The sequence below is a fragment of the Psittacula echo genome (genome assembly GCF_963264785.1).
Source record: "Psittacula echo genome assembly, chromosome: 5".
Taxonomy (NCBI): domain Eukaryota; kingdom Metazoa; phylum Chordata; class Aves; order Psittaciformes; family Psittacidae; genus Psittacula; species Psittacula echo.
In genome coordinates this window covers 81,245,572-81,268,677 of record NC_137739.1, presented here as the reverse complement: position 1 = coordinate 81,268,677, position 23,106 = coordinate 81,245,572, and the positions used below count along the sequence as shown (strand labels likewise).

At 36.8% G+C, this 23,106-nt stretch overlaps 1 protein-coding gene across 1 annotated transcript in view; it reads right to left on the bottom strand.

Annotated features, from left to right (window-relative positions):
• The window catches only part of TTBK2 (tau tubulin kinase 2), a gene marked incomplete at its 5' end in the record, with an annotated part of 66,765 nt that overhangs the window by 23,198 nt on the left and 20,461 nt on the right, over window positions 1-23,106 (bottom strand). The window contains 6 exons of the mRNA XM_080618789.1: window positions 589-800; window positions 2,199-2,415; window positions 3,725-3,882; window positions 6,260-6,385; window positions 7,345-7,437; window positions 8,086-8,151. Coding sequence (XP_080474915.1) covers window positions 589-800; window positions 2,199-2,415; window positions 3,725-3,882; window positions 6,260-6,385; window positions 7,345-7,437; window positions 8,086-8,151 — 872 coding nt within the window. The remainder of the gene's footprint in view (window positions 1-588; window positions 801-2,198; window positions 2,416-3,724; window positions 3,883-6,259; window positions 6,386-7,344; window positions 7,438-8,085; window positions 8,152-23,106) is intronic.

Genomic DNA, 23,106 nt, shown 5'->3' with positions numbered 1-23,106 from the left:
CCTCTCCTGATAGCCAATAGCGTTTAGTTTATGATGTAAGCGGACAGAGGTGACGTCACGTATCTCAGGTATATAATGCCATGTCACGTGCCAATAAACGCCATTTGCCGTCCACCACATTGGGCGTCTGCGGGCTAATGGTCCAGTCGGCCAGGGGTGGGCCGTTGCACCGTTCCTGAACCAGGTCGCGACGCCCACTAAAGGCAACAATAATCTAACCCCATGTTACCTCTATTGAGCACCTGATGTCATCATTCTTATTTAAGATGAGTTGTACTGTCAGGAATATCACACTGAAGAAAATTGAAATACGCACCAGGGTTACACCACTAGGTCTTGAAATAATAAATTCTCAAGTGTGAGAGTCTGAATTGAACTGTATACTAGTAGTAGTATTTTTTTAAAGAGGCTACCAAGTAGTAAGATCCATTAATCAAGCAATATTATGAACGCAGTGAATACTTTGCTGTAGTTTACATAAGCCTAACACAGCAGCTCCATTCCTGGCTTCACATGGCAGAGGAATGATACTACCTTAACTACATAACCTGAAAAGATCTAAGCATAAGAAAATGACAATTTCTTTACCAGGTCTCAAGAAATTTATCAGTGTCTGGCTTTGACTCCAGCGTCAGACGCTTCTCCAGTTCAAAGCTGTGAATTGAACGTAACTTTCGCACCAGTGGGACATCTCTGTCTAACTGGGTGGTCTCTGAACGAACACGAATCGGAGAACCAAGGCTCGGGGCATTAAGCATGCCATTCACTGGCCCATGGCTGTTTTCTTCCTCTGTGGCAGCCTATGCAAAAAGTAAAGTGAAAATGTAACTCACTCAGAGCAGAAAAAAAGAGGAAGAAGTACTGCATGGTAAATACAATCCACGGTTTTAGCCTGTGATAATTTGTATTTGAACCCTGAAGTTCATGGCATAGTTAGGGAAGCTTAGATATGCTCTTCAGCACACAACAGACAAAATACTGGTAATACACTAGTTCTGGGTAGGTCTGAGATCATGAGTCCCAAAACCCCAGTAATACACTTAAATTTACTCTGGTATTTCACACCCACATCTGAAATGTTCTTTAATAGTCTGAAACCTGGCACTTGGTAGCATCTTCAGTCTGCTTTTATAGTCAAGTGCTCTTATTAAAAAGAAGTTAGCTTCCAAGCTGTCTTGATGATTCTCTGGAGTACATAACACCATTATACACTGAATATACTAGATAATTTCTGTGACTTAGAATTATGTTTTAGTTCAACCACATTCCATCTTTTATACTAACTAGACATGCTTTAGACCTAGGAAATCATGATCATCCTTAGTTTCAACAGGTATAACTAATAGATATTGCCTTTGTTTAAATCAGAACAATTTCTTTCTCCCTCTTTGGTAAAAAAAACCAAACACATTTGAAAACAGGCACTATATGCCTCATTCTTCCCTGCAATAAATTTTTTCTAGTACACAAGAAGTAACAGTCTCAAAACTAGACAGCCCTCCTAGCTAAACATTTTAGCTAGGACATCTTAGCACCAGATCCCTCTTTATGTTCAAAACATTTTTATATCAAGAAACAGGGCTACATTTGACCGACTATGAAATGTGATTATGAGCAAGGGAGATAGGAACCACTTCTCAGAGATCACTTTTCAAAACTAAACAGCATTCTCTTCTAAAGACTAGCCCTTGAACCTCTCTGGATAGATACAATGGTATCGTATCTTATGGAGACAAAAACACCAAGCGAATTAAATGTATACTGCCAATCACACTGCCAATCACAATGTCAAAAAATAACCTGTCAATTGAAGAATAATATTTAAGTAGGTTTCATATATTCAGTATCTAACTTTTATACTTGCAGGATGCATGAAATTTGCTTTGGTTTCACGTAGTGAGCAAACATCAAAATCATGTCTGAAGAACATGAATAAATGACAAAGAATCTCAAATTATCAGCAATCTACTATTCATCACAAAGACCAGATAAAGTGGTATAAGGCCCAAAAGCTTGTCTGCTTGTTCCAGTATGTAAATCACTCTAACAAAATATGTAGCTCTACCATAAATCTTGTTTCCTTAGACTATTCTGGCTAACCAGTATTAGTAAGACTGCAATATTAAGTATATTTTATGTGCACTATGAGGACAGGAAACTGTTCAGAGATGATCTTTACAATGCAGATTTGTAAGTACCTTAGAGATCCCTAGTTTTATTTTGTTTCTATTTGCATCCATTTCTTCCCAAACATCTTTTTCCTGAGGACGCTGATGGCCAGGGGATCCAGGTAGCTTCTCTGGTGAGACACCAACAGGAATACCATTCTCTCCATCACTGAGCTGTTCATCAGGAAACACTTCATCTGTGTTTTCTCGCAGCAAGTCTCCTGGGATAGGAGTGGCATTGGCAATTCTACAAAAGCAGTTAAAAAAAAAAAATCAGAAACAAAAATTTGAGTCTCTAATGTAATTCTTAGTATTATTTTCTACTCTCTGAAAAGAAAGAAGAAAAAAAATACAAGCAAAAGCATGCTTCTGTAGAAAAATACATCTTGCAAAGTATTTAATGTAAAACCCCCTACTTGTTGGCATGCACAATTTATGTTTCTTTAATTTAGACACATAACAAAAGGAGCAAACCAAAAAACAATCACTCAAAAGCTGGGGTTTTTAATGCTTTGGAAGAAACTTCTGAGAAAATTTGTTAGAGTTCATGTCCAGGCCCCTGACTTGTCTACATATCCTTCTATGTAGAAAAAATATTAATGGCAATTTTCATAATGTAGTTTCCTTTTCTGCAAAATTTGGTAGGATAACAAAACATACTATGTGAAGAAGGCAAATTAAATGCTGTTTTAATCACTTTTCTTATCAAAGTGCTATTTTGGTCCAGTTATTGATAATCAAAACATAAGCATAATACTAACAAAATACTACATTTTAATTAAAGTCCTGTAATCCCGGAACTTCAAGTGATTTAGGTCTACGGCTTAACTCAGTGTCGTGAAAGTGAAGCAACGCTATTTCTAGAAAGCGGTCAGAAGGTCAGTTAAAATTCATTTCTTTACAATCACCAAAATTGCAGCCAAGATTATAAATAACTCCAGTGTGATGCTTCATGTGATAATGGGACTGAATCACATGTAAAAATCTGTCAACTTCAGTGTGTTCAATAGCACATACTGTACACCTGTGTAATATTAACACCAGTTAATGTCTTGACTGATATGTAACACTTTTTTTTAATTACTTTTTAATTACTCTGAAATACTGGATTTAATACATTCTACATGAAATACATGAAATTCCTGTGGTTTTCAGCCTCACTACATGATCAAAACTCCCACATCAGAAAACCTTCATTACTCTTAGATAAAAACGGTATCTGTTCAAGGCCTAGAACAGGCTCAAAGTCTTCCTCCGCACCCATGAACACCACTTACATTCTTCGATCTCTTGAGATGAGTCCAACGTGCTTAATTACAGAAGATCTCAGAGACCACATTAAATATTCTTTTTAAAAGCAACCAAAATCTATCAGGATCTTTCAGGACAGTATAAACAAGAACCCTAAAAAGGAAAATATTTCAAACGCTCCCAAACCTCCATTCCTCTATTTATTCAATATCCTGCAGAAAAAAAACCCCTAAATTATGGAGATAATTTCTCTCTGGTACTCTGTGGCTGCTTTTTAAGTGACCACAATTTAAGTGCATACATACCCAATCGCAGCCGGAGTAAGACGAGTATGTAACTGAGGTGTGGTTGAAGTTGTTGTTGTGGTCAGAGAGCCGTCAGTTCCACTCTTCTCCCAGTCAAAAGGGTCACTTTCAATAACCCCAAACGTTTTCATGCTGTTGTCAAACACAGACATGAGAAGCTAAAAATGAAGAAGAAAGTTAATAAGGTTCATTTTGTCTAAGAGATCAAGCAATTATGAAATACCCTCCTGTAATACTTTAACATGTCTCTTCTTGAAGATTTTGACTGACAACAATTTTCAAAGAAAAATGACACAGTTCCTTATATTAACCATTTCCCACTTTCCAAGGTTCCAAAGTCAAGGTATGTAAAATTTAAAAATAAAGAAGCAAACCACATCTGTGTTCTTATCAGTAAAGAGTGGCAAAGATATACCATAGGCTTCCATAAAAAGACAGAAAGACACACACAACTACATTACTGCAGAATAGCATGCGACAGCTCTCCAGCAGAGGAAGATAAAGAAGTATATTCAATAACACCACTACAATCCAAGGAAATTAATATGTAGGGAAGGATATGGATTTGTTAATTCATATATTTCTGTCATTTAGAAGTATGTATTATTTACCCTATTTAATGCTGACATTCACCCACAGAAATGTCACACTGGAAGCTTTCCACCATCATTTTATGCTGTGAAAAGCAACTAGAACAAGTTGTTTCCATGATGGAGAAAGAAATTGCATCTACTTTCTTCCCCCCTTGAATAAACTTTCTCTCATTCTAGTTACTGGTGGGAGGCTGTGTCCATATCACATAATCCCTTACTCTGCAACATTTCTAAAGTTAATCCATCCGCCTCCTCCAAAGCTGAAACTCTAGTTTGCATCCTTTCTTCTAGGATGATGAAAATTTTTCTCTGGCCTCCTTTGAAAACACATACCCTTTCACAACTTAAAAGGGATGGGAAGTTTGGATTGTTTTTCTTGTATAAAGTGGCTGCATCCTTACTCTCAAGAACCTTTGGTGGGCCATCTATCCATCAGCTCTGGAGTGCTACTGAACTGCACAAAGCCATATTTCACTCTCTGTCCCGTACGTACTCTCCTTTATTCTTACCTTCCTGTAAACCTTAAGCAGTCTCTCTGAAGTAATTTTTAAGGTCACTCTCCTTTAAATCTTCCCTAAAATTTCAGCTATAATGCAAATATAAACTCAAGTGCTTAATGTTGTCAGGAAACTGTGGCAATGTGTGCATAAATACCTGAACAAGGAAGCAATCTGATCAATTTAACTCAAGGAGCACCCACTAGAAGCTACAATAGGAGGACAGCACCTGATCCTAACAGAATCATAGAATAGTTAGGGTTGGAAAGGACCTTAAGATCATCCAGTTCCAACAGCCCTGGCATGGCCAGGGACACCTCACACTACACCATGTCACCCAAGGCTCTGTCCAACCTGGCTTTGAACACTGTCAGGGATGGAGCATTCACAACTTCCCTGGGCGGTCCATTCCAGTGCCTCACCAACCACCCTTTACAATAAAGATCTTCTTCCTTATATCCAATCTAAACTTCCCCTGTTTAAGCTTGAACCCGTTACCCCTTGTCCTGTCGCTACAGTCCCTAATGAAGAGTCTCCCCCCAGCATCCCTATAGCCCCTTTCAGATACTGGAAGGCTGCTACGAGGTCTCCACGCAGCCTTCTCTTCTCCAGGCTGAACAGCTTCAACTTTCCCAGCCTATCTTCATATAGGAGGTGCTCCAGTCCCCTGATCATCCTCGTGGCCCTCCTCTGGACTTGTTCCAACAGTTCCATGTCCTTTTTATGTTGAGGACACCAGAACTGCACACCATACTTCAAGTGAGGTCTCACGAGAGCGGAGTAGAGGGGCAGGATCACCTCCTTCGACCTGCTGGTCACACTCCTTTTGATGCAGCCCAGGATATGGTTGGCTTTCTGGGCTGCAAGTGCACACTGCCGGCTCATTTTAAGTTTCTCATCGACCAACACCCCAAGTCCTTCTCTGCAGGGCTGCTCTGAATCTCTTCTTTGCCCAACCTGTAGCTGTGCCTGGGATTGCTCCGACCCAGGTGTAGGACCTTGCACTTGGCATGGTTAAACTTCATCAGGTTGGCATCAGCCCACCTCACAAGCATGTCAAGGTCCCTCTGGATGGCATCCCTGCCCTCCGGCATATCAACCGAACCACACAGCTTGGTGTCATCGGCAAACTTGCTGAGAGCACAATCAATCCCACTGTCCATGTCACCGACAAAGATGTTGAACAAGAATACTGCTAAGACTGCAAAGCAACTGCCAATTGTTTTTAGAAACTTGATGGCCTTACTCTTCCCAAATGGAAAAAAATAACATCTTTGTATCACAAAGTTTCCATGGCACTAGATGGTTATTAAAATAACTTTGTGGTGGCACAACCTATAATCAGTACTAAGACCACCTACTGAAATCAAAGGAAATTGAAGATGTAAGAGCATAAAAATCTGCTATTTAAAAATCAGAAAGACAAAAATAGTAAAAAAGTTTACCTGGTAGTCGGGCTTTGTAAAGTAATCTAAATTAGCAATGTGATCCAGAAAGACATTGAATTCTTGGGGAAGATGTTTCAACATCAGTCTGTGCTCGTACCTTTCTTTAATAGAGCCCACTTGCTCCTAGGAGTAAATATCACAGCAAACATTAATACTCCTTCATTCTCTGCTATGACATACTCACCTTGTAACTTACAGCCATTCAATACACTACTGGCCAGAAAGACAGGCAACTACATTACATTGAATATGACAGAGAAAAGCAATTCTACATCAGATAGCAAGATAAGAGATTCTGTCATTGCCCTCACTACACATGCAAAATAATGTACAAACTTCAAACTCAATATGAAATGCCATTTAATTTTCTGCTGTGTTTGAATGCTGTCTCATATCAAGGCACCATCTGAAGTTCAGTCACTTTTTGGTGTATATTTGGTCATCAGAGTATATTGTATAAGATTAGTAAATCCTGTTTGGTGTAATAGGAATAAATCAAAACCAAAAAAATAAAAAGACATACTACCTGTATACCACTTGTCATCTACCAATGCATAAACTACATCAGAGACTAACTAGGTTTCAATCTAATTTCAAAAGACATTGAAAGAAGCAATAATAGGCTAAATAGATGCTGTTTCTTCACAAGTCACCTACGTTATTTATGACTAAAGGCATTACTGCATATTGACTGATTCACTTTTGTTCACGAGCAAATAAGAAATGCCCATTTCACAAATAATCAAAACAGATGAGAAATTCTAAATCTGTGATTGGGGAAATAAAAAAGTACTCAAGTGAAAACAGGAAAATTAAATAAATGGCATATATACACTTACTTTTGTCTTTTAAACATTTGCAAACGAGACGTGCAATCTACTTCCTGCCTAGAACAGTTTATAAAACTTGATTGCTTTTTATACCATGACACTGGCAATGAGAACTAACAGTTGGAAAACACTGGAAAATGTAACGTTAAAATTAATGAACCAGAAATTCTTAGTGTAATCTTTATCACAGCATTCGCCTGCAATTCAGAAGTAAATCTCCCTCAGGCTCTTTGGTTTCACTTCTAGGTTTACCTTATCTTTTATTTTTCGCCAAGGCAGCTGCCCAACCACAAATTCCACCAACATGTAGAACAGGGACCAGAGGTCATCATGCCGACCCATTTCCTGTAAAAAAGAAATATTAATCTAATGAATCTTACAAATACCTAGAAGACAAAAGGGAGGATAGATTCTTTACTGCTCTGAGGACTTAAATTATTATAGATTAAAAAATAATACAATCAATGCTGCAACAAAAGTTTGTATAATTAAATCCAGCAACTATTGTAAGTAGCAAATTTCCACAGAAGATACACAGAAACAAAACAGAAGTTGAAGTGTGTTAAAATAACATTGAAAATCTCTATACTGGAAGAGCTGTTTATTCAGATTTCTTCAGTGTATGGTGTTAAGATAACATACTGGACATTACGTATTTCAGAAAACTCAGTAACTTCACCTTTTAATTTATTAACTTACAATACAATTGAACACCAAAGGTAGCTATTAAATTCACTATTATTTCTACAATAAGTTTTTCACCCATGACTACTGTGTATTATCCTTTCCCAAAATTAGTATTAATTTCTACATATACATTTTTTGAAATTAGAATTTAATCAATACTTACAGTATTAATTTATACATGAGTACACACATAAGAACACATAATAAATACATTCATAAGAATACAGAACAGAAAAGTAATAGCAACTGCATTACAGACTGCTTTCAGCTACATGAGATGGGTATGATACAGATGGAGATACTCACTCTGTTTCTATGAGCATTGATTGATGCATATCGTACTGTTCCTCGAAAACCAGCGACAGCTCGTGGCTGTCAAAGAATAGAAAAAGATTCTCATTGTCAGAAATAAACCCTCTGACTACTTAACTTAGCATCTACAAAGTTAGTATAGAGCCACAAAAAGTATCATTTGAGGTTTGTTTTCAATTTACCGTGTTTTTACAAGTTCTCAGTGGAAATCCATGTAGGTACCACAAAGTGACGCATGTCACAGTTTTTTAAACCATCTCTTTATGCCAAGTTTTTGTTCTCCACAGGCATCAAGTCCTGTTTAATTCATCCCTCAAAAAAGCTGTATGGCAGAACTATTCCTCTTTTTTTTCTCAAATAAAGTTGTTAATTCTTGGTTTTAACTATTAGAAATCTGAGTTTCTAAATTCTGACAGGATCTAAACGATAATGATTTCTTCCACTTTGCTATAACACCAATATGACACGGTGTGAGCAGACAACTAGGCACTTATTGAAATGTGCTGGCAACATTTTCACAAATTAATTTGTGAACTAGCAAACCAATCAACTTCTTGAGATATTCCAAAAGCACGGAAAGCCACAGGTAAGTCTCAAAGCTGTGGCTGAGCAATAAAAACAGCAAAGGCTGCACTACAGGCACCAGTTAAAAACATTTCTTTCTTTTCTAGTTTCTGAATTTCAGCATACGTGAATATCCCAGACACTCTATAGATATTGTATGAATATGCCAGTTATTGTTTTATATATTATTTTATTATATATTTTCCCGTCCCTCTTTCCTTCAAATAAAATGTTACATAAAGAATTTCGTAATTGAGAATAGTGAGAATTAGTACATATTTACAATTTAAAAAAATCAAATCATGGTGTTATTACATTGTCTAAGACAGACACGCAACCCATGCTATCTCCTTAATAATTCATTCTGTATAAGAAAATTACCAGAACTGCTAAATTTGCCTTTTTTTTTTTACACAGTCTTATCTTCCCAAGTAATAATTCTGTGTTTCCTCTAACAGTGAATGTGAGAAACTTTAATTAATCTTCCTCACCTCTGACTTGTACTTACTGGGTATTGCTGATCTGTCTGCCTGCCCCACACTCATGACAATTCTTAAGATTTTTTAAGGAATCTGCACAATATATTGAAAAGTCTGATTTGATACACACAGAGATAACGACAATACAAATTTATTACCCTATTAAGATTAAACACTTCAGGCTCTCCCCGCATATGTGTACAAAGGTATAATTTCTTCTTATCTACCAAGAGATGCTACACAGAGGTATCATTCGAGTACATCAGGAGCTGCCATTACTGTCAGTAACCCTATCAATTAAATCCAGCAGAATTATACAGCACTACCTTTTAAAAGGATTCAACAGCCCATTTAATCAATGTCTGCTAGAGTGGTACAAAAGCTGAACCAGTGTTAGTTAAGGTGGAGAATATTTTCTAGGATGCCCATAGCATGCACAGGTTCTTAGATGATGTTCCATAAATTTTAGGTTTTGCACGTTATCATGAAGTTTAAATGGTGCTTGGAACACATTTTGTGTTCAGGCAGGACAGACAATTGTGTTACTATCTTAAATCTTGTAAGTATATCATATTCCATATGGAACACTACCCTGAAATGAAGCATAACACTGTAACTGCAGAAATTTCACAGCACCATGAATAGCTCAAAATGCTTTGGAACGGCTACATTTCAGGAGAAACTAAATTCACCAAAAAAAAAAAAAAGAAGGGGCGAGGGGGGCTTAAGTCTCCTTATCAGTAGTTCTGAAGACTGGCAAACTATCCAAGTAACAATAATTAAGCATCAGTGCCAAGACAAACAAAATACAGGTAAATTTCCAAAAACATGCTGTTTGATGAATAGCACTTCTTCAGAAGGGCACCAAGAGCTTAACTTTAAAACACCACAAAATATAAATGCGGTAAATCGCAAGAGCATAAAGTTTCAGAACATGAAACCAAATGGTTACTGTCTTCAGCCTCTAGTCTGAACGTTACAAAGGAAGGACTATATTTAGTTTTAATAAGCTAAACATTTCCATTCTGGTGAAAATAATGAAAAACGTGAAAACTAGGATGAAATGAGACTTTTATTCCTAGAGTTATAACTTTAACTTCTACTTGACAACTAGCACAAAAATATTTCAGTTGCTTGTAAGGAAATAAAAGAGTAAGAGACAGCATATGGAATCTAAATTATCCCATCCCCTAAAACTCCTAACAATCTGACATCTGATCTATTCCAGTTCTGTCCTGGGGGAGAAAAGCCCCTATGGGGAAATTTCATTGTGTACCAACTGCTTTTGAATGTTAAAGTCACTGCCATCCTTAAACATTCCTGTAATATTATTTTCCCTAAGATGATTTCAATTATCCTGGGTGACAAACATGAATATTGTTTTATACATTAGCTTATCATTAAATGAATTCTGAATTCTTCACCCCAGCAAGGATATCTAAATCCTTTTACAATATCTTGCCTTAAAGTGTAGTCTCTTTTACACTTTAAGACACAATGAAATACCTCTTACTAATGCAGCTGGGCACTATTTCATAGTGCTATTACAATGCCACACAACAACAATAAATTGATTCTATCATGTCACTAACAACATGAATGACGGCTGTAGTAGATCAAATCAAGTTTGCCCAATTCAGACTAGAATGTATAGACTTCTGAGCATTTGCAAAACTTTGGAAACTGTTTCAAAATTCTTTATGCATCTCACAACAGCTCACATGTAGTGGAAGAGAAATATTACAGGCAATAATAGCAACTTCCTGAATGACTCATCATGTTTTTCCAAATGACCTCCCCCCCCCAGGCTATTACCAATCATGTTAATTTGCTTTTAGATGCCTCCAAATTTTTCCTGTCTGAGCTCACCTGCCACCACCTTGCTGAGACATTGTTTGTAGTATTGTCTTCCAGATGCTTTATCTAAGAAAGCTGATACCACAGCAACTGAGCTTTCTTAAAGCGAAGTAGATTTCCTTGCTGAGAACAAAGCTTAATAGGTCTATTTTTTCAATCACTACAGGTGACTTATTAATACAGCCAAAGGGATCGATGGCATTTCTGGAGCATACAGCTGCAAAGGGCATTTGTACTAATGAAATGGTGAATTCTGCATTTAAAAATATCTGTGAATTCCACTGACACCCTTGATTAAAACAGATCACATCCCTGTTCCTTTCCATGGCAAATGCCATCATCAGCATTCTCCTGTTTTTTCACTTGAAATTTAGCAGAGTCTTTTTCTTATCAGTCATAGGCTTGAAGCTTAGATTTGTGTCCTGGGTTCAGCAGTAGCAGTCATTTTTTCTCCTTCTTAGTAGCTGGTGCAGCACTGTGGTTTTGACTTTTGGCCTGAGAACAGCGCTGATAACACTGATGTTTTTAGTTACTGCTCAAATGTTTAGTCTGACCAAAGACTTTGCGAGTCTCATGCTCTGCTAGGGAGGAGGGGAAGCCGGGAGGAAGCAGAGACAGGACACCTGACCCAAATTAGCCAAAGAGGTATTCCATACCACAGCACGTCATGCCCGGGGATGGAACTGAGAGTTACCCGGAAGGGCTGGATCACTGCTGGGTGGGGGTGAGGTGTTGTATTTTCTTCCCTTGTTATTTCCTTTATCATTATTATTGTTGGTGGTATCAGTAGTGGTTTGTGTTTTATCTTAGTTACTGAACTGTTCTTATCTCAACCTGTGGGAGTTACATTCTTTCGATTCTCCTTCCCGTCCCTCCAGGAGTAGGGGCAGGGAAAGAAGGGGGGAGAGTGAGAGAGAGAGGCATGGATAACTTGACAACAGGGTTTAAACCACAACAATTTGACACAAAACGTACTTTGGAAATCTTCTACAAAACTGTAACTTGTTTGGATCATTTTACATAAAAAGCTTTTTCTAATATAATTAGCTCAAGCAGTGATCCGAAAGTGACAGCTGTCTCAGATTTGATTACTATCACTAAATTCTTCAAATGTAAGTTAAATTATTAAAGATACATGCATGTGAAGGAGATTCAATGACTATGAAGAATTTTTCTACACTTAAAGGTACTTTTTTATGTAACATCAATTTTCTTTGGAGGTCACCTTGCCCTGGAAAGGCATGAAAATGTCTTAGAAAAACCACATGTAGGAAATTAGGAGTTCCTTAAAAAAGTTAACTATTCCCTCTAAGCACAGAGGTTTGCAGATTCCTAGGAGACACCATGCTTACAAACCTATCTACAGCTGTTGCTTCTTTGGAGGGGCCGTGGAGGAGGCAAGTCACACTCCTTAGCTCAGTTTAGTACCTCTAGATAAATGCTCTGGGTTTATTGCTCCAGGCAACAATGGAAGTGTTATGCAGAGCAAAAAAGTTAACTTTTTCACTGCAGTCATGGGAACTAGATAAGAAGCATGAAAAAATACTACAGTATTGGTTCATTGTATTATCTCTGACCCACACTATGGTTCTTCCTATCAGTCAGGCGATGACTGAGAATTCTGCAGCGTCTTTAGATTTTGGATTGAGAAACCAGCTCAAGCAGTGTACCTCACCTTCTGGGTGCTGCCTCTAAAGCCAAGTTCTAAAGCACACAGGTGGGTGGGTAGAGAAGCAGCCACCTCTGCTTCCTTTTGTTGAAGGCAGAATCCTCCGGTTTTTATCTTTTCCCTTTAAAAAAGTAGGTTTCCTATTTCTTTTACCCAACAGGAATATATTTCCAGGATTGGAACTGTACACAATTCCAATTCTTTAGAACCTTTTTTAATACCAAATAGCTTCAAGAATTCACATTCCCATCCACCCTTTTTTTGTGGATACGGCCTTTGCAATCTAATTTAATGCCTAGCATGTGTTTGCACAAGTTTGAAATAAATGAAAAATTTAAGGATCATCTGAGTAAGGAAAGATCAAGTAGTTGGAAGGTGCCATTACAGTATATTATACATCTCAATTAGTTCTAGAATTAGTTTTCACTGGATATACAGCTGTATATACAGCTCTTCAAACCCGCATTTTCAGCTCTGTATAAAAACCATATCTGACACTGATAATCAAGGTACTTGCACCTAGAACTCCTTATCGACCCATCTCCTACCTGCTGTCAGTATGACAGATTATTTGGACTCAGATCTACCTAAACAGAAGTTGTGATTTCCCAAAATTGATTGCAGCTGTCTGATCCTATGCCACTTAGTCCCAGCAGAAGCTGGGTAACAAGCCAAGTTAACATCTAACAATACAATTGAATTTTGCTATTGTGAGTTCTAACAGACGTGTGGTGACAAATGATCATTTAGCTCCAACTGCCTTTAACTCCAACTGTGCTACAAAGAGCATCACCATCTCTAAGACAGCAATATTTGATACACAACCCAGCTCCCAAGCTACTCAGTTTTCAATCTGGAGTATTTACTTAGCCAACGTGATGCACTACGTGAAAAAGGCAATGTTCCAAAGCTGATTCATGAGCAGATAAAAAGTCTGGTGGGCTGGAGGTGGTAACAACCTACTAAGAGTCTGTCACAAGCCTGAACTCACTGCAGTGAAAAATCACACAGGATAAATCTGCCATGTGTATGTTTGCTTTGCCCTTTGCAGTCTTTTTTCTTTCTCTTACACCAGGAGCTGAAGCATAGATTACTGTAAGAGGAAGACTACCCATGTAAACCAGCTAAAGCTCTGACAGATAATTTCCTCAGACAGCAGAATACTGTTTTACTTATCTCTGTAAGTAAAAATTTTATGGTTGTTTTACATCATGGGAAGTCCCAAGCTGTTAGCAGAGTGGAGAACCAAGACCTTCATTTTTGTTTTGTCCATACCATATTAAGTATTTATAATGATAATAATACCATATATTAAAGATTTACATGAATGCAGCAGTAGACTTATTTCAGTAGTAACTTATTTTCAAAGAAGGATGAGAAACAAAAGGTCTCAAGCAAGCTAACCTACAGAAAATAACACACTTCCCTTCTTTTCAACTAGGAATAAATTAGAAATTAAAGTTTTTGGTTTGCTTCTATTTTCACCAGGAAACAAATTTCACTGGACCAAACCATCTGTCCTTTCAATTATAATAGCTTTTAATTTCAAACAAATGGGACGGCTCTCAAAGACTTTCAGTTCCTGCAAGTTTAATGAAAATCGACGATTAAAGACAGAACTCAAATTACTACCTTCACACAGAGGCAGACGGTTAAAATTCAATTAACATGGCTTACATTCATCTTAAGAGACACCAATCAGTTGGTCAATCAGTATGCTTTTTAGATGTCAAGTAAGTATATGCCTAGGCCTGAAAGGCAACTCTGTACTGGTCAGAAAGACAGGGTGTAGTATGAAGCTGAAAATACTGAGAAATTTGGAGGGCATAAGAGAAACAGTACACAAACCCATAGGAAGGCAGTAGATTTCACCCTTCCTAGAATAATTTGATTTTTTTCAAAGATAAGATCAAATCTCAGTGCAAAATTTTCTTCTTTTATTTTTAAAGGCTGGTTACAGCCTACTCTCCTGAGCATCTATCAGTTTTGTAGAACATAAAGGAACTGCTGTATCAGAATATAGAACAGCTATACAGCACAGCAGAATTTCTAAATTAAAGTTTCCAGTGATTGTTTGGCTATATCAGTGCTCTGCACATCACAGGAAAGGAGGAAAAAAAACCCCAATATACACCAACAATTACAAAGTATTGTATCCTGAGTAATAGATCTTTTTCATATCTCAATTATTTATCAACCTATTCCTCCAGACAGGATATTAATAGATTGTGTATTCTTTTTATTTTTTACCCAAAAGCCCCAAATGCCAGGTCACAAAGAATCTTCCTCTCAGAGAAATAACCATGTATTATCAAGTTTTTCACTTCATTTAATTATTGCAAGAATATTCCATAAAGCTGTTACAAAATAATCATAGCACATGAAATCCATATACCCATTTTACTTGTCACCTTCTAAGTCAATTCATAATGCTCTTTCTTCATCTTTTACATTAACTTACCACCTTCCTTTTTCACCTTGTACTATCACACACAAGACACCAGCTACCTGTCGCTATAACACTGATTTCTTCAATTTCTTCTTTGTCAGTAATACAATCAAACTTGCAAAGATCATGTCCCTGGAAGCTGAAAATGCTACCTATATACGTTATGAGACTGTGCCTTAAATAATCTTCCTCTATGTCCCTGAAGGAGGTTATAGCAGACAAACATAATAAATAGTGCTACACAGCTATATTATGATAGCTAAATAGGTTTGTCACTGATAGGAATATCACACCTTGCACTACTTCAAAAACTTTTGAAACCTACCAAGGTTGTAGTTATCTTAACCTCTTTATTCAAAAATAATGTCTGCACAAACCTCTCCAATATAACTTCCTTGTCCTTCCTATAAATTTATTGCTAATTTAGAAATGGAGCCTCAAATGACTAATGTCATGATTCATTCAACTCATGCAGATTCCTGTTTTCAACTTGGATTTGGGGGGCAGTGGGGGGAGAAAGGGGAATGGCTTTAAACTGAAAGGGGATAGATTTAGATTAGACATTATGAAGAAATTCTTCCCAGTAAGGGTGGTGAGGCACTGGCACAGGGTGCCCAGAGAAGCTGTGGCTGCCCCATCCCTGGCAGTGTTCAAGGCCAGGTTGCGCAAGGCTTGAGCAACCTCAGGTCTAGTGGAAGGTGTCCCTGCTCATGGCAGGGGGTTGGAACTGGATCAGCTTTAAGGTCCATTCCAGCTCTAATCATTCTATGATTCTATAACATTAAATAGGCTCCAGTCTTCGTTGACTTAAATGACATGGAGAAAGAATAGAGTACGTATAGGTCATTTAAAAATCAGGCTACATGTTTACATCTTGCACTGAATGGCTCTGATATAATTCCTTTGCTACAGAATTTAAAGTTATGAAGAAAAATATAAAGCTGTAATAATTCCTCTTAGTCTGTTCCACAGCACTCCATTTCCTGAAATAAAGTTTTTCCTCTTTGAAGTAGTTAGTTTTTTGAAAAGCTATCAACTATCAAATGCTTAGCTCAGAATTTAGAAGGAAATCTTGCAAGCCTCATCTATTTCCAAAAATATACGTAATATAGTCTGGCTGATGCAGATTTGGTGAAGAAAAGCTGAAAGCATCATAGATCTAAAATATTTGTTCATTAGTCATTTTCTCTGTTCTACAGTAGCAAAATGTACAAAATTTAACTTTATAGACATGAAAAGACAGAAGTGGGCTATAACAGGAAGAGACAGTCTGGTTTCCAAAAAATTATGCCAGTCCTCTCTTGCAACACTACTTTTAAATCGTTACTTATTAATGAAAATACTTATTTTAGAAACAAATACTTTTTTTTGGAGTTTGTTTTGGTTTGTTTTGCAGGGTTTTTTAAGAATTCAGCTTCTTAAATGATATTTCCAGAACACCATCTGTCATCCTAAAGTGAAACTTGAAGATTAGAAAAATCATTGGCTGGAAAATTTTCAGAAGTAACAGCACTGAAGAAAGGCAAGCAGTATTTACTTGATTTTATACATAAACACTTGAATGGAATAATATTTTCATTGCTTGATGTGAACAGGTTTGAAACTGCTTCCCTAGACAATAAAAAGATCTGAACATTTGCATTCACAATTGCTTCCACTGCATTTTTCTAAGGGTCAGACTGTACAGCAGCCGGTGTATCTTTTGCTTTAGCATGAGCCAGAGATGCTTTTGTTACTGACAGGTCACCACTAAAGAGTATCAGTAAAAAATATTAGAAAAATTGGTGGATAATCCTTTGGATCTGAATACTTTTGCTAATGTTTAGAGCAAAAGTTTTGTGGCTTCTTTAATGCATACCATACAAGAAAGAAACAATGCTACATTTCCTAGTTGTTCTAAAATGAGGACTTCCCAGCTTGGTAAGGTTTAAGATTTCAAGTTTCCAGCTAAAAAAAGTCTGGCAAGTTAGATCTAAAATACTGTAAACCTCCTTAACGTATGTTAAAGAATATAATTTTTATTTTTCACTTATTCCAAATAAACACAGAAGAGTCTAGGCATTTGAAATTAAGGTCATGCTAAACAAACCTGTGAGAGCGAGAACTCTGAGCTCTTCATTTTGTTTAAATAACAACCGAAGACTGACCTAAAATCTAGTCACTGGGAAAGGCAAGAGAAAGGTGGAGAGAGGAGGGAAAGGGCCATAGGGTAACTCTCCCTTTGACTTAGAAAGCTGTATTTATAAAAAATACAACAGTTCCACAGACAAAATAGAGCCTCCTCAGAATACCTTTTAAGCCACTAGGCAGGATACTCTCAAAGTGGAAGTCCACATTCCAAACTAATTACTGAACCAGGAAAAAAGAAATTTTCTTCTTCATTCATCTTTGCTGAGTCCAGATCACCAGATTTAAGGGACCAACTGTTAATTTGAATAATCACTGCCAGTCAGTGAGGCCTGCATACTTAGGAGAAAAACACAGATGTTTTAGATAAAAAGATGTTATCTGAATACCACCTTATTATGGATAGCTTTTCAATTGTGTTTTTCCCTAGCTTTGTCAGCTCAGCTTGCATACATGTTATCCTGTCTTATCTGTAAAACAAATACAATTCAGTTATTTGTAACTTAAGGCCACATAAATTAAAGGCCACAAAGATCAGGCCTGGGATAACATATGATGATTGAATTTATGGTTTTTTACATAATTATGACCTCAAATTCATTTTTAAAGGTTAATCTGTTTAAGGGCAAAGACTAGTGGCTTTTTTTGCTTTTTATTTTACTTTCTTAATATTAAATTTAATAGTAGGTCAAAGAACAGTTGTGGTTAATACTCCTTTTAAAACAGGAGTGATGACAACAGCCCAAAAGCTAGTTGTAGCACTGATGACGTTAAGAGTGCCAATGTCCTTCAGATATTGTCCCTCAAGGTTTTTTATTTCTGTACCAAAGCTGACACCTTCACTTTCCATTATCACCATGTAAACAATGACATGTAATCTGAAGGCTGTATGAAGTTAGGTTTACATTCAAAAAGTGTCATTTATTCTTTGTCTCAGTAAAAACCAGATGCTAATACTACTTACTTCAGCTACCACTAGAACAATGGGAAACAAAATGGTATGTAAACTAACTCTTTGACAACACTCTCTCAAAAAGCAATAAACAGAATTAATCTCAGATACGTACTAAATTTGCATGCTGCTAAATATATTTGCCTGATGATTAAAGACAGGCTCCCCACAATTAAATTCACATTACCCTGCTTTGCAGTAATCAATTCTTATCTACACCATTAATTCAATTATTGGGTTTCTCTCTCCTACAATTTATTCCCCTGCCCCTGTTTCCTCCTCCTTTCTTTTAACGGCCTACATCATCCCCAGCAGTTTTGTTCTCCTTCCCACACACATTTTTCTCTCTTCTGATCTTTTTCATCACCAGACAAGGCTCCTTCCACCACCGAGTGCTTCCTTATCAACTTCCATTCTAGAATTTAATTCTATATCTACCCCAAAATTACCTGCATCCTCGTACTGTTCACAGCATGTACAATTTAGCTTCAGAAGCCTATACAGACACACGCTACTGCCCATTCCCACATTCTTCATCCTAGTCCCAGCTACACACATATCATTGTTCAACGTTTCCCAAAAGTATATGAGGTCAAAATGTGCTCCAAGCAAACAAAAACACACAAAAAGCCAGGGTTCAAACCACTGACAGCAGCAGCAAAGTTGCACAAAAGTTTCTTCATGTGCCATTTGTTTACCTTTCCCTCCCCGCCAGTTTAGAACAGACTCATACTTTACTTTTTAGATACTGCATTTGGGTGTTCAGAACAATTTCATTCTAATAAAATAGTACCAGATCTTCAATGCACATAAATCCATGTACAGGAGAAAAAACAAAAAACCCAACCCACGCAGATCAAAACTACCAATTGTAAATAGTGAATTATATGTTAATAGAGTGAATACGCTTCCAAAGACCTTATCTGCAAGAGTTATACCTTTTCCTATTACTCTTAGAGTAACTATACAACATATAGTGGCAGAGCATGTATATTTCATCTCTAAGGCACATAACGCTAGTTCTATCTACATCTAGAATAATACATTTGCATTTGCATTCAAGGTCTCACTTGAAAAGTTTTAAGCTTTTTCTTCACATATTTATAAGTCAGGCTTCAAGTTTTTTAGCTAATAAAACATGGTTAAGTAAACTGAACAGAAAATATGAAATAACATTACTTTACATGTTTAGGAGAACTGTGAATTACTCTACACCCTTCCAATCAACAGTACGATGCACATTTGTCATTACTTCCTTTCTTATGTCCTTCACAATCCTACAAGCCGCAATAAATATTTGTTTCTGATCTTTAGTTTCTAACCAGGTAATCAGATCATACCAGGTGTCAGATCATACCACTTGAACTGCAGTCCTTCACTACTCTCTTCAATATGTTCATACGTATTACAATTATCTTATTACTGAGCTACAAGGGACATATCCCTCCATCTTTGAAGTTAGTTCCTCACACAGTCATTCAGACTACACTGATTATAGCAATTATAGTGCCAATTGAGCTGCAAAACAGGACAACTTTGTTAAAATGAATCAATTTCAAAATTAGCAGTTAAAAACTACTTCGTTTTTTTCAGCAGTTATCTGAGAGGGGACTATTTGTAGCATGAAAAAGTTCACAAAGCATTTTTTTCTTTGCTTTATATTTTTATGTTAATCTATTTTCTTTCCATTTTGAAGATTTAACAACTGAAACAGAGCACTGTAGTGAGATGACACTATAATACGAAAACTGCAACTACAACTATTTCATTTTAAGGCTAATACCTTGAACAAGTGGGAAACTGTCTCTGCCAACTGAATAACTCACGAAAATCTAAAACCCCTGGATCCTTTAGGTGATCAATAAGTTTTTCCTTTTGCCAGTACATTCAGATGCTGCGGCAGACAAAGTCTGAACAGAAATATTCTTACTACATAAAAACCTGTCTCAAAATACTCCTTCCTATAATCCCCTGAAATTAACTCTTACTCATCCTTATTAAAAGCAGGCTGATATTTTCTCATGAGGAAAATGCTGAAATTAAAGTTGCAGTCCAGATAATGATTATGATGTACCAGAAAAGATGATTAGTGCTTCTCTAACAGTTGCAGTATTACTTTTATAATCAACTGTATCCCTTTTTACCAACTTTACAACTGATCACTACCTACGTACACAGTCAATGGGTAAAAATAAGACTTAGAAACTGCATTCACTTTGTAGGGAAAGAAATAACTACAGCTACAACTAAAAATACTTGGGAAATACACTGCAGACGTGTTATCATTGTTTTCTGAAAAAGAGTTCTGCTGTCATTGGAGGAAGAAATTTTATAGTTCCGCAGAGAGGCTCTAAAAGGCTATTTCAGCTACAATATGGGAAAAGCAGCTTATGTAAAAAAGCAAAAAGTGGGATGACAGAAATATAAGGGAAACCAGGAAGAATGAAGAAATTTGATACTAGCGCCCTTCTGATATGTGAAAATCAGCGCATCCTGTAGCATTAGTTCATATGAAAACTGCTGCGTACTGACTTCAAAAGCTTAAGCTTTGTGACTGTTCCTCCCTTTCCTTGAAAAAGGAGGTTGGATGGATACAAAAATGTGAGACTAAAGAAGACATTAATAGCTACAGAAGCAATTTCTTAGATTCCATCATATTTTTGATCATCTCCTTCAAGTCTTATTTTTTTACTTTCAAAATCAGTTTTACTGTCACGTGACTGCTGCAAACCAAATGAAGGTCATTTCAGATAATCAAATCCAAGGGTGAAAAATCATGCTATTGCAAATCCCACTGGGGAAAAAAAAAACAGTGAAATGGGCTGAAAACTGCTTGCTCCTCAGTTCTGTAAACAGACAGTCCACATGTGACACTCCAAAATGCAATTAAAAAAATAGAGTAAGCACTACAAGTGTGGAACAACCAAATTACTCAGTTGGGGCTCCTCTTCCTGCTCTTTAAATACTACTTTCTGAGATCTTTATATTACACTAGCATTTTCCAAAACAGTATATAGATTGGAGCAGCTACAGCTGAATGGACTCCCTGGTAACATGGTTTTAATGGTGCTAAATCACCGTGGAGTCTGACATTAAAGATGGGTAGTACAAAGATGAATCACATCTCTGAAAAACATATTGAAATGTTTTATAACCTGACAAGTGTGACACCAAAACTCTGGGGAACACTTTAACACAGAACTATGGCTTGAACCCTTCATGGAATGAGCTGGGATGATCTTCAAGAAAGGCTTTCTCATTCTAAGCTCCCTGCCTTGACCATTCTTTCAGGAAGGAAGTCTAAGAAGTTGCCATTATTTCTCAGGGAGAAAATGGCAAACTGACAATAAAAAAGTCCTCCATCCAAACTTGTCTATAAGAAATCACTGATAATAGTCAAAGTGAAAATGCCATGTTGAAACTACTTTTTTCAGTAGTTCAAAATAAGAAACCAGCAATACGTACACAGCATATGCATAAATAAGAATTCCTGTCATTCATGTACAGCTTCTTGGATGAGAACATAATCTTCTAATGGAGACAAGTAACCATCTTTACTGTTGCTCATATTTACTGTGCATAAAAGATAGGCTGTGAGGGGAAAGATGCTCAAGAGCCTTAAAAACTAAAACTAAGTAGCTTGTTTGACACACTTTGGAAGGGTCACAATCAAAACAAATCACATAAATTGTGTCTGTAGTAGAACCCTGAATTTTGGTGTTTGTCAATTGTATTCATCAACCCAGAAAAAGGATAGTGTAACAGTCAGGTCAGGGGATGGTGAACCTACACAAGAACTTCAGGTTTGTGAATAATAAATAAATAAATATTTGCATACATACATATATGAATGTATGCACATATTACAGAGAAAACACTGTCAGGATATATATGGAGACTGGATGTAAAGACATACCCAGTGAAAACTGCCAGTAAGCCTCGGGGACAGGAAGATGGTATCACATGCAGTAATTCAAAACAGAAGTATAGCTGAATGGTTGGTACATGAGAAAGGAGACTAAGAGTACGTTGAGTTTCAGTTCATCATAAGATGTTCACAAGGATACTAGAAATAGATGACAGTGTTTTAGTTGGAACAGAAAGAAGCAGTATTGGAACAGGGATATCATGAACATGAATCATGTGCCTAGAGATAAAAAAATGTGTTTATGAATGAGGTTATCTGAAGATAAAGGGTAAAAGGAGGGTACAAAAAACTAGAGACATATATGCTGAAGAAAGAAGCCTTGAAATTAAATTGTGAAAGAAGCTGGAGCCAGAGCAAAGTCAGATAAAGGAAGACTGTCACCAAAGATAAAGAGGCACAAACTATGTGGATGCAGGCCGAAGGCTTGTATTAATGGAAAATGGAGAAGAATGAGAAAATGAGAGAAAGCTGACCGGAATCACAGAAGACAAACGCTAGTAATACAGAAAAGAAAAACCATCATAGGAAAAGATGATGACGATAGATGGGATGTCATCTTATGGCATGGGAGAAGCTGTTAGTTCTGATGGCATAATTACAGAAATCTTAACATTATGGATCCTAACACTTCTCATTAAAGACAAGCTAAATATTTTCTTCCAACTCTAGACTAATCTACAGACATAATTTTCTTTGCAAGCTTGATCATATTATAACCTCCAGATATTTTGTTTAAAAATATGTATTAATTAAATGAATTTTAATTTACTAATATATGAGCCACTGCTGACTTCAAGGCAGACTGAATCAGAGTCTCTTTATTTGTTGTGTACTTTGTCATAAACACTACTTATGGTAAACAACAGCAGAAGAAACAAAACACTGAGATAAACCTTATTATATTTCACAGTAACTCATAAATTTAAATACATTCTTATTCTCATTAATGTGTCAAATGTCTCATTTTAAAACCTCTCTTTCGCAATAAAT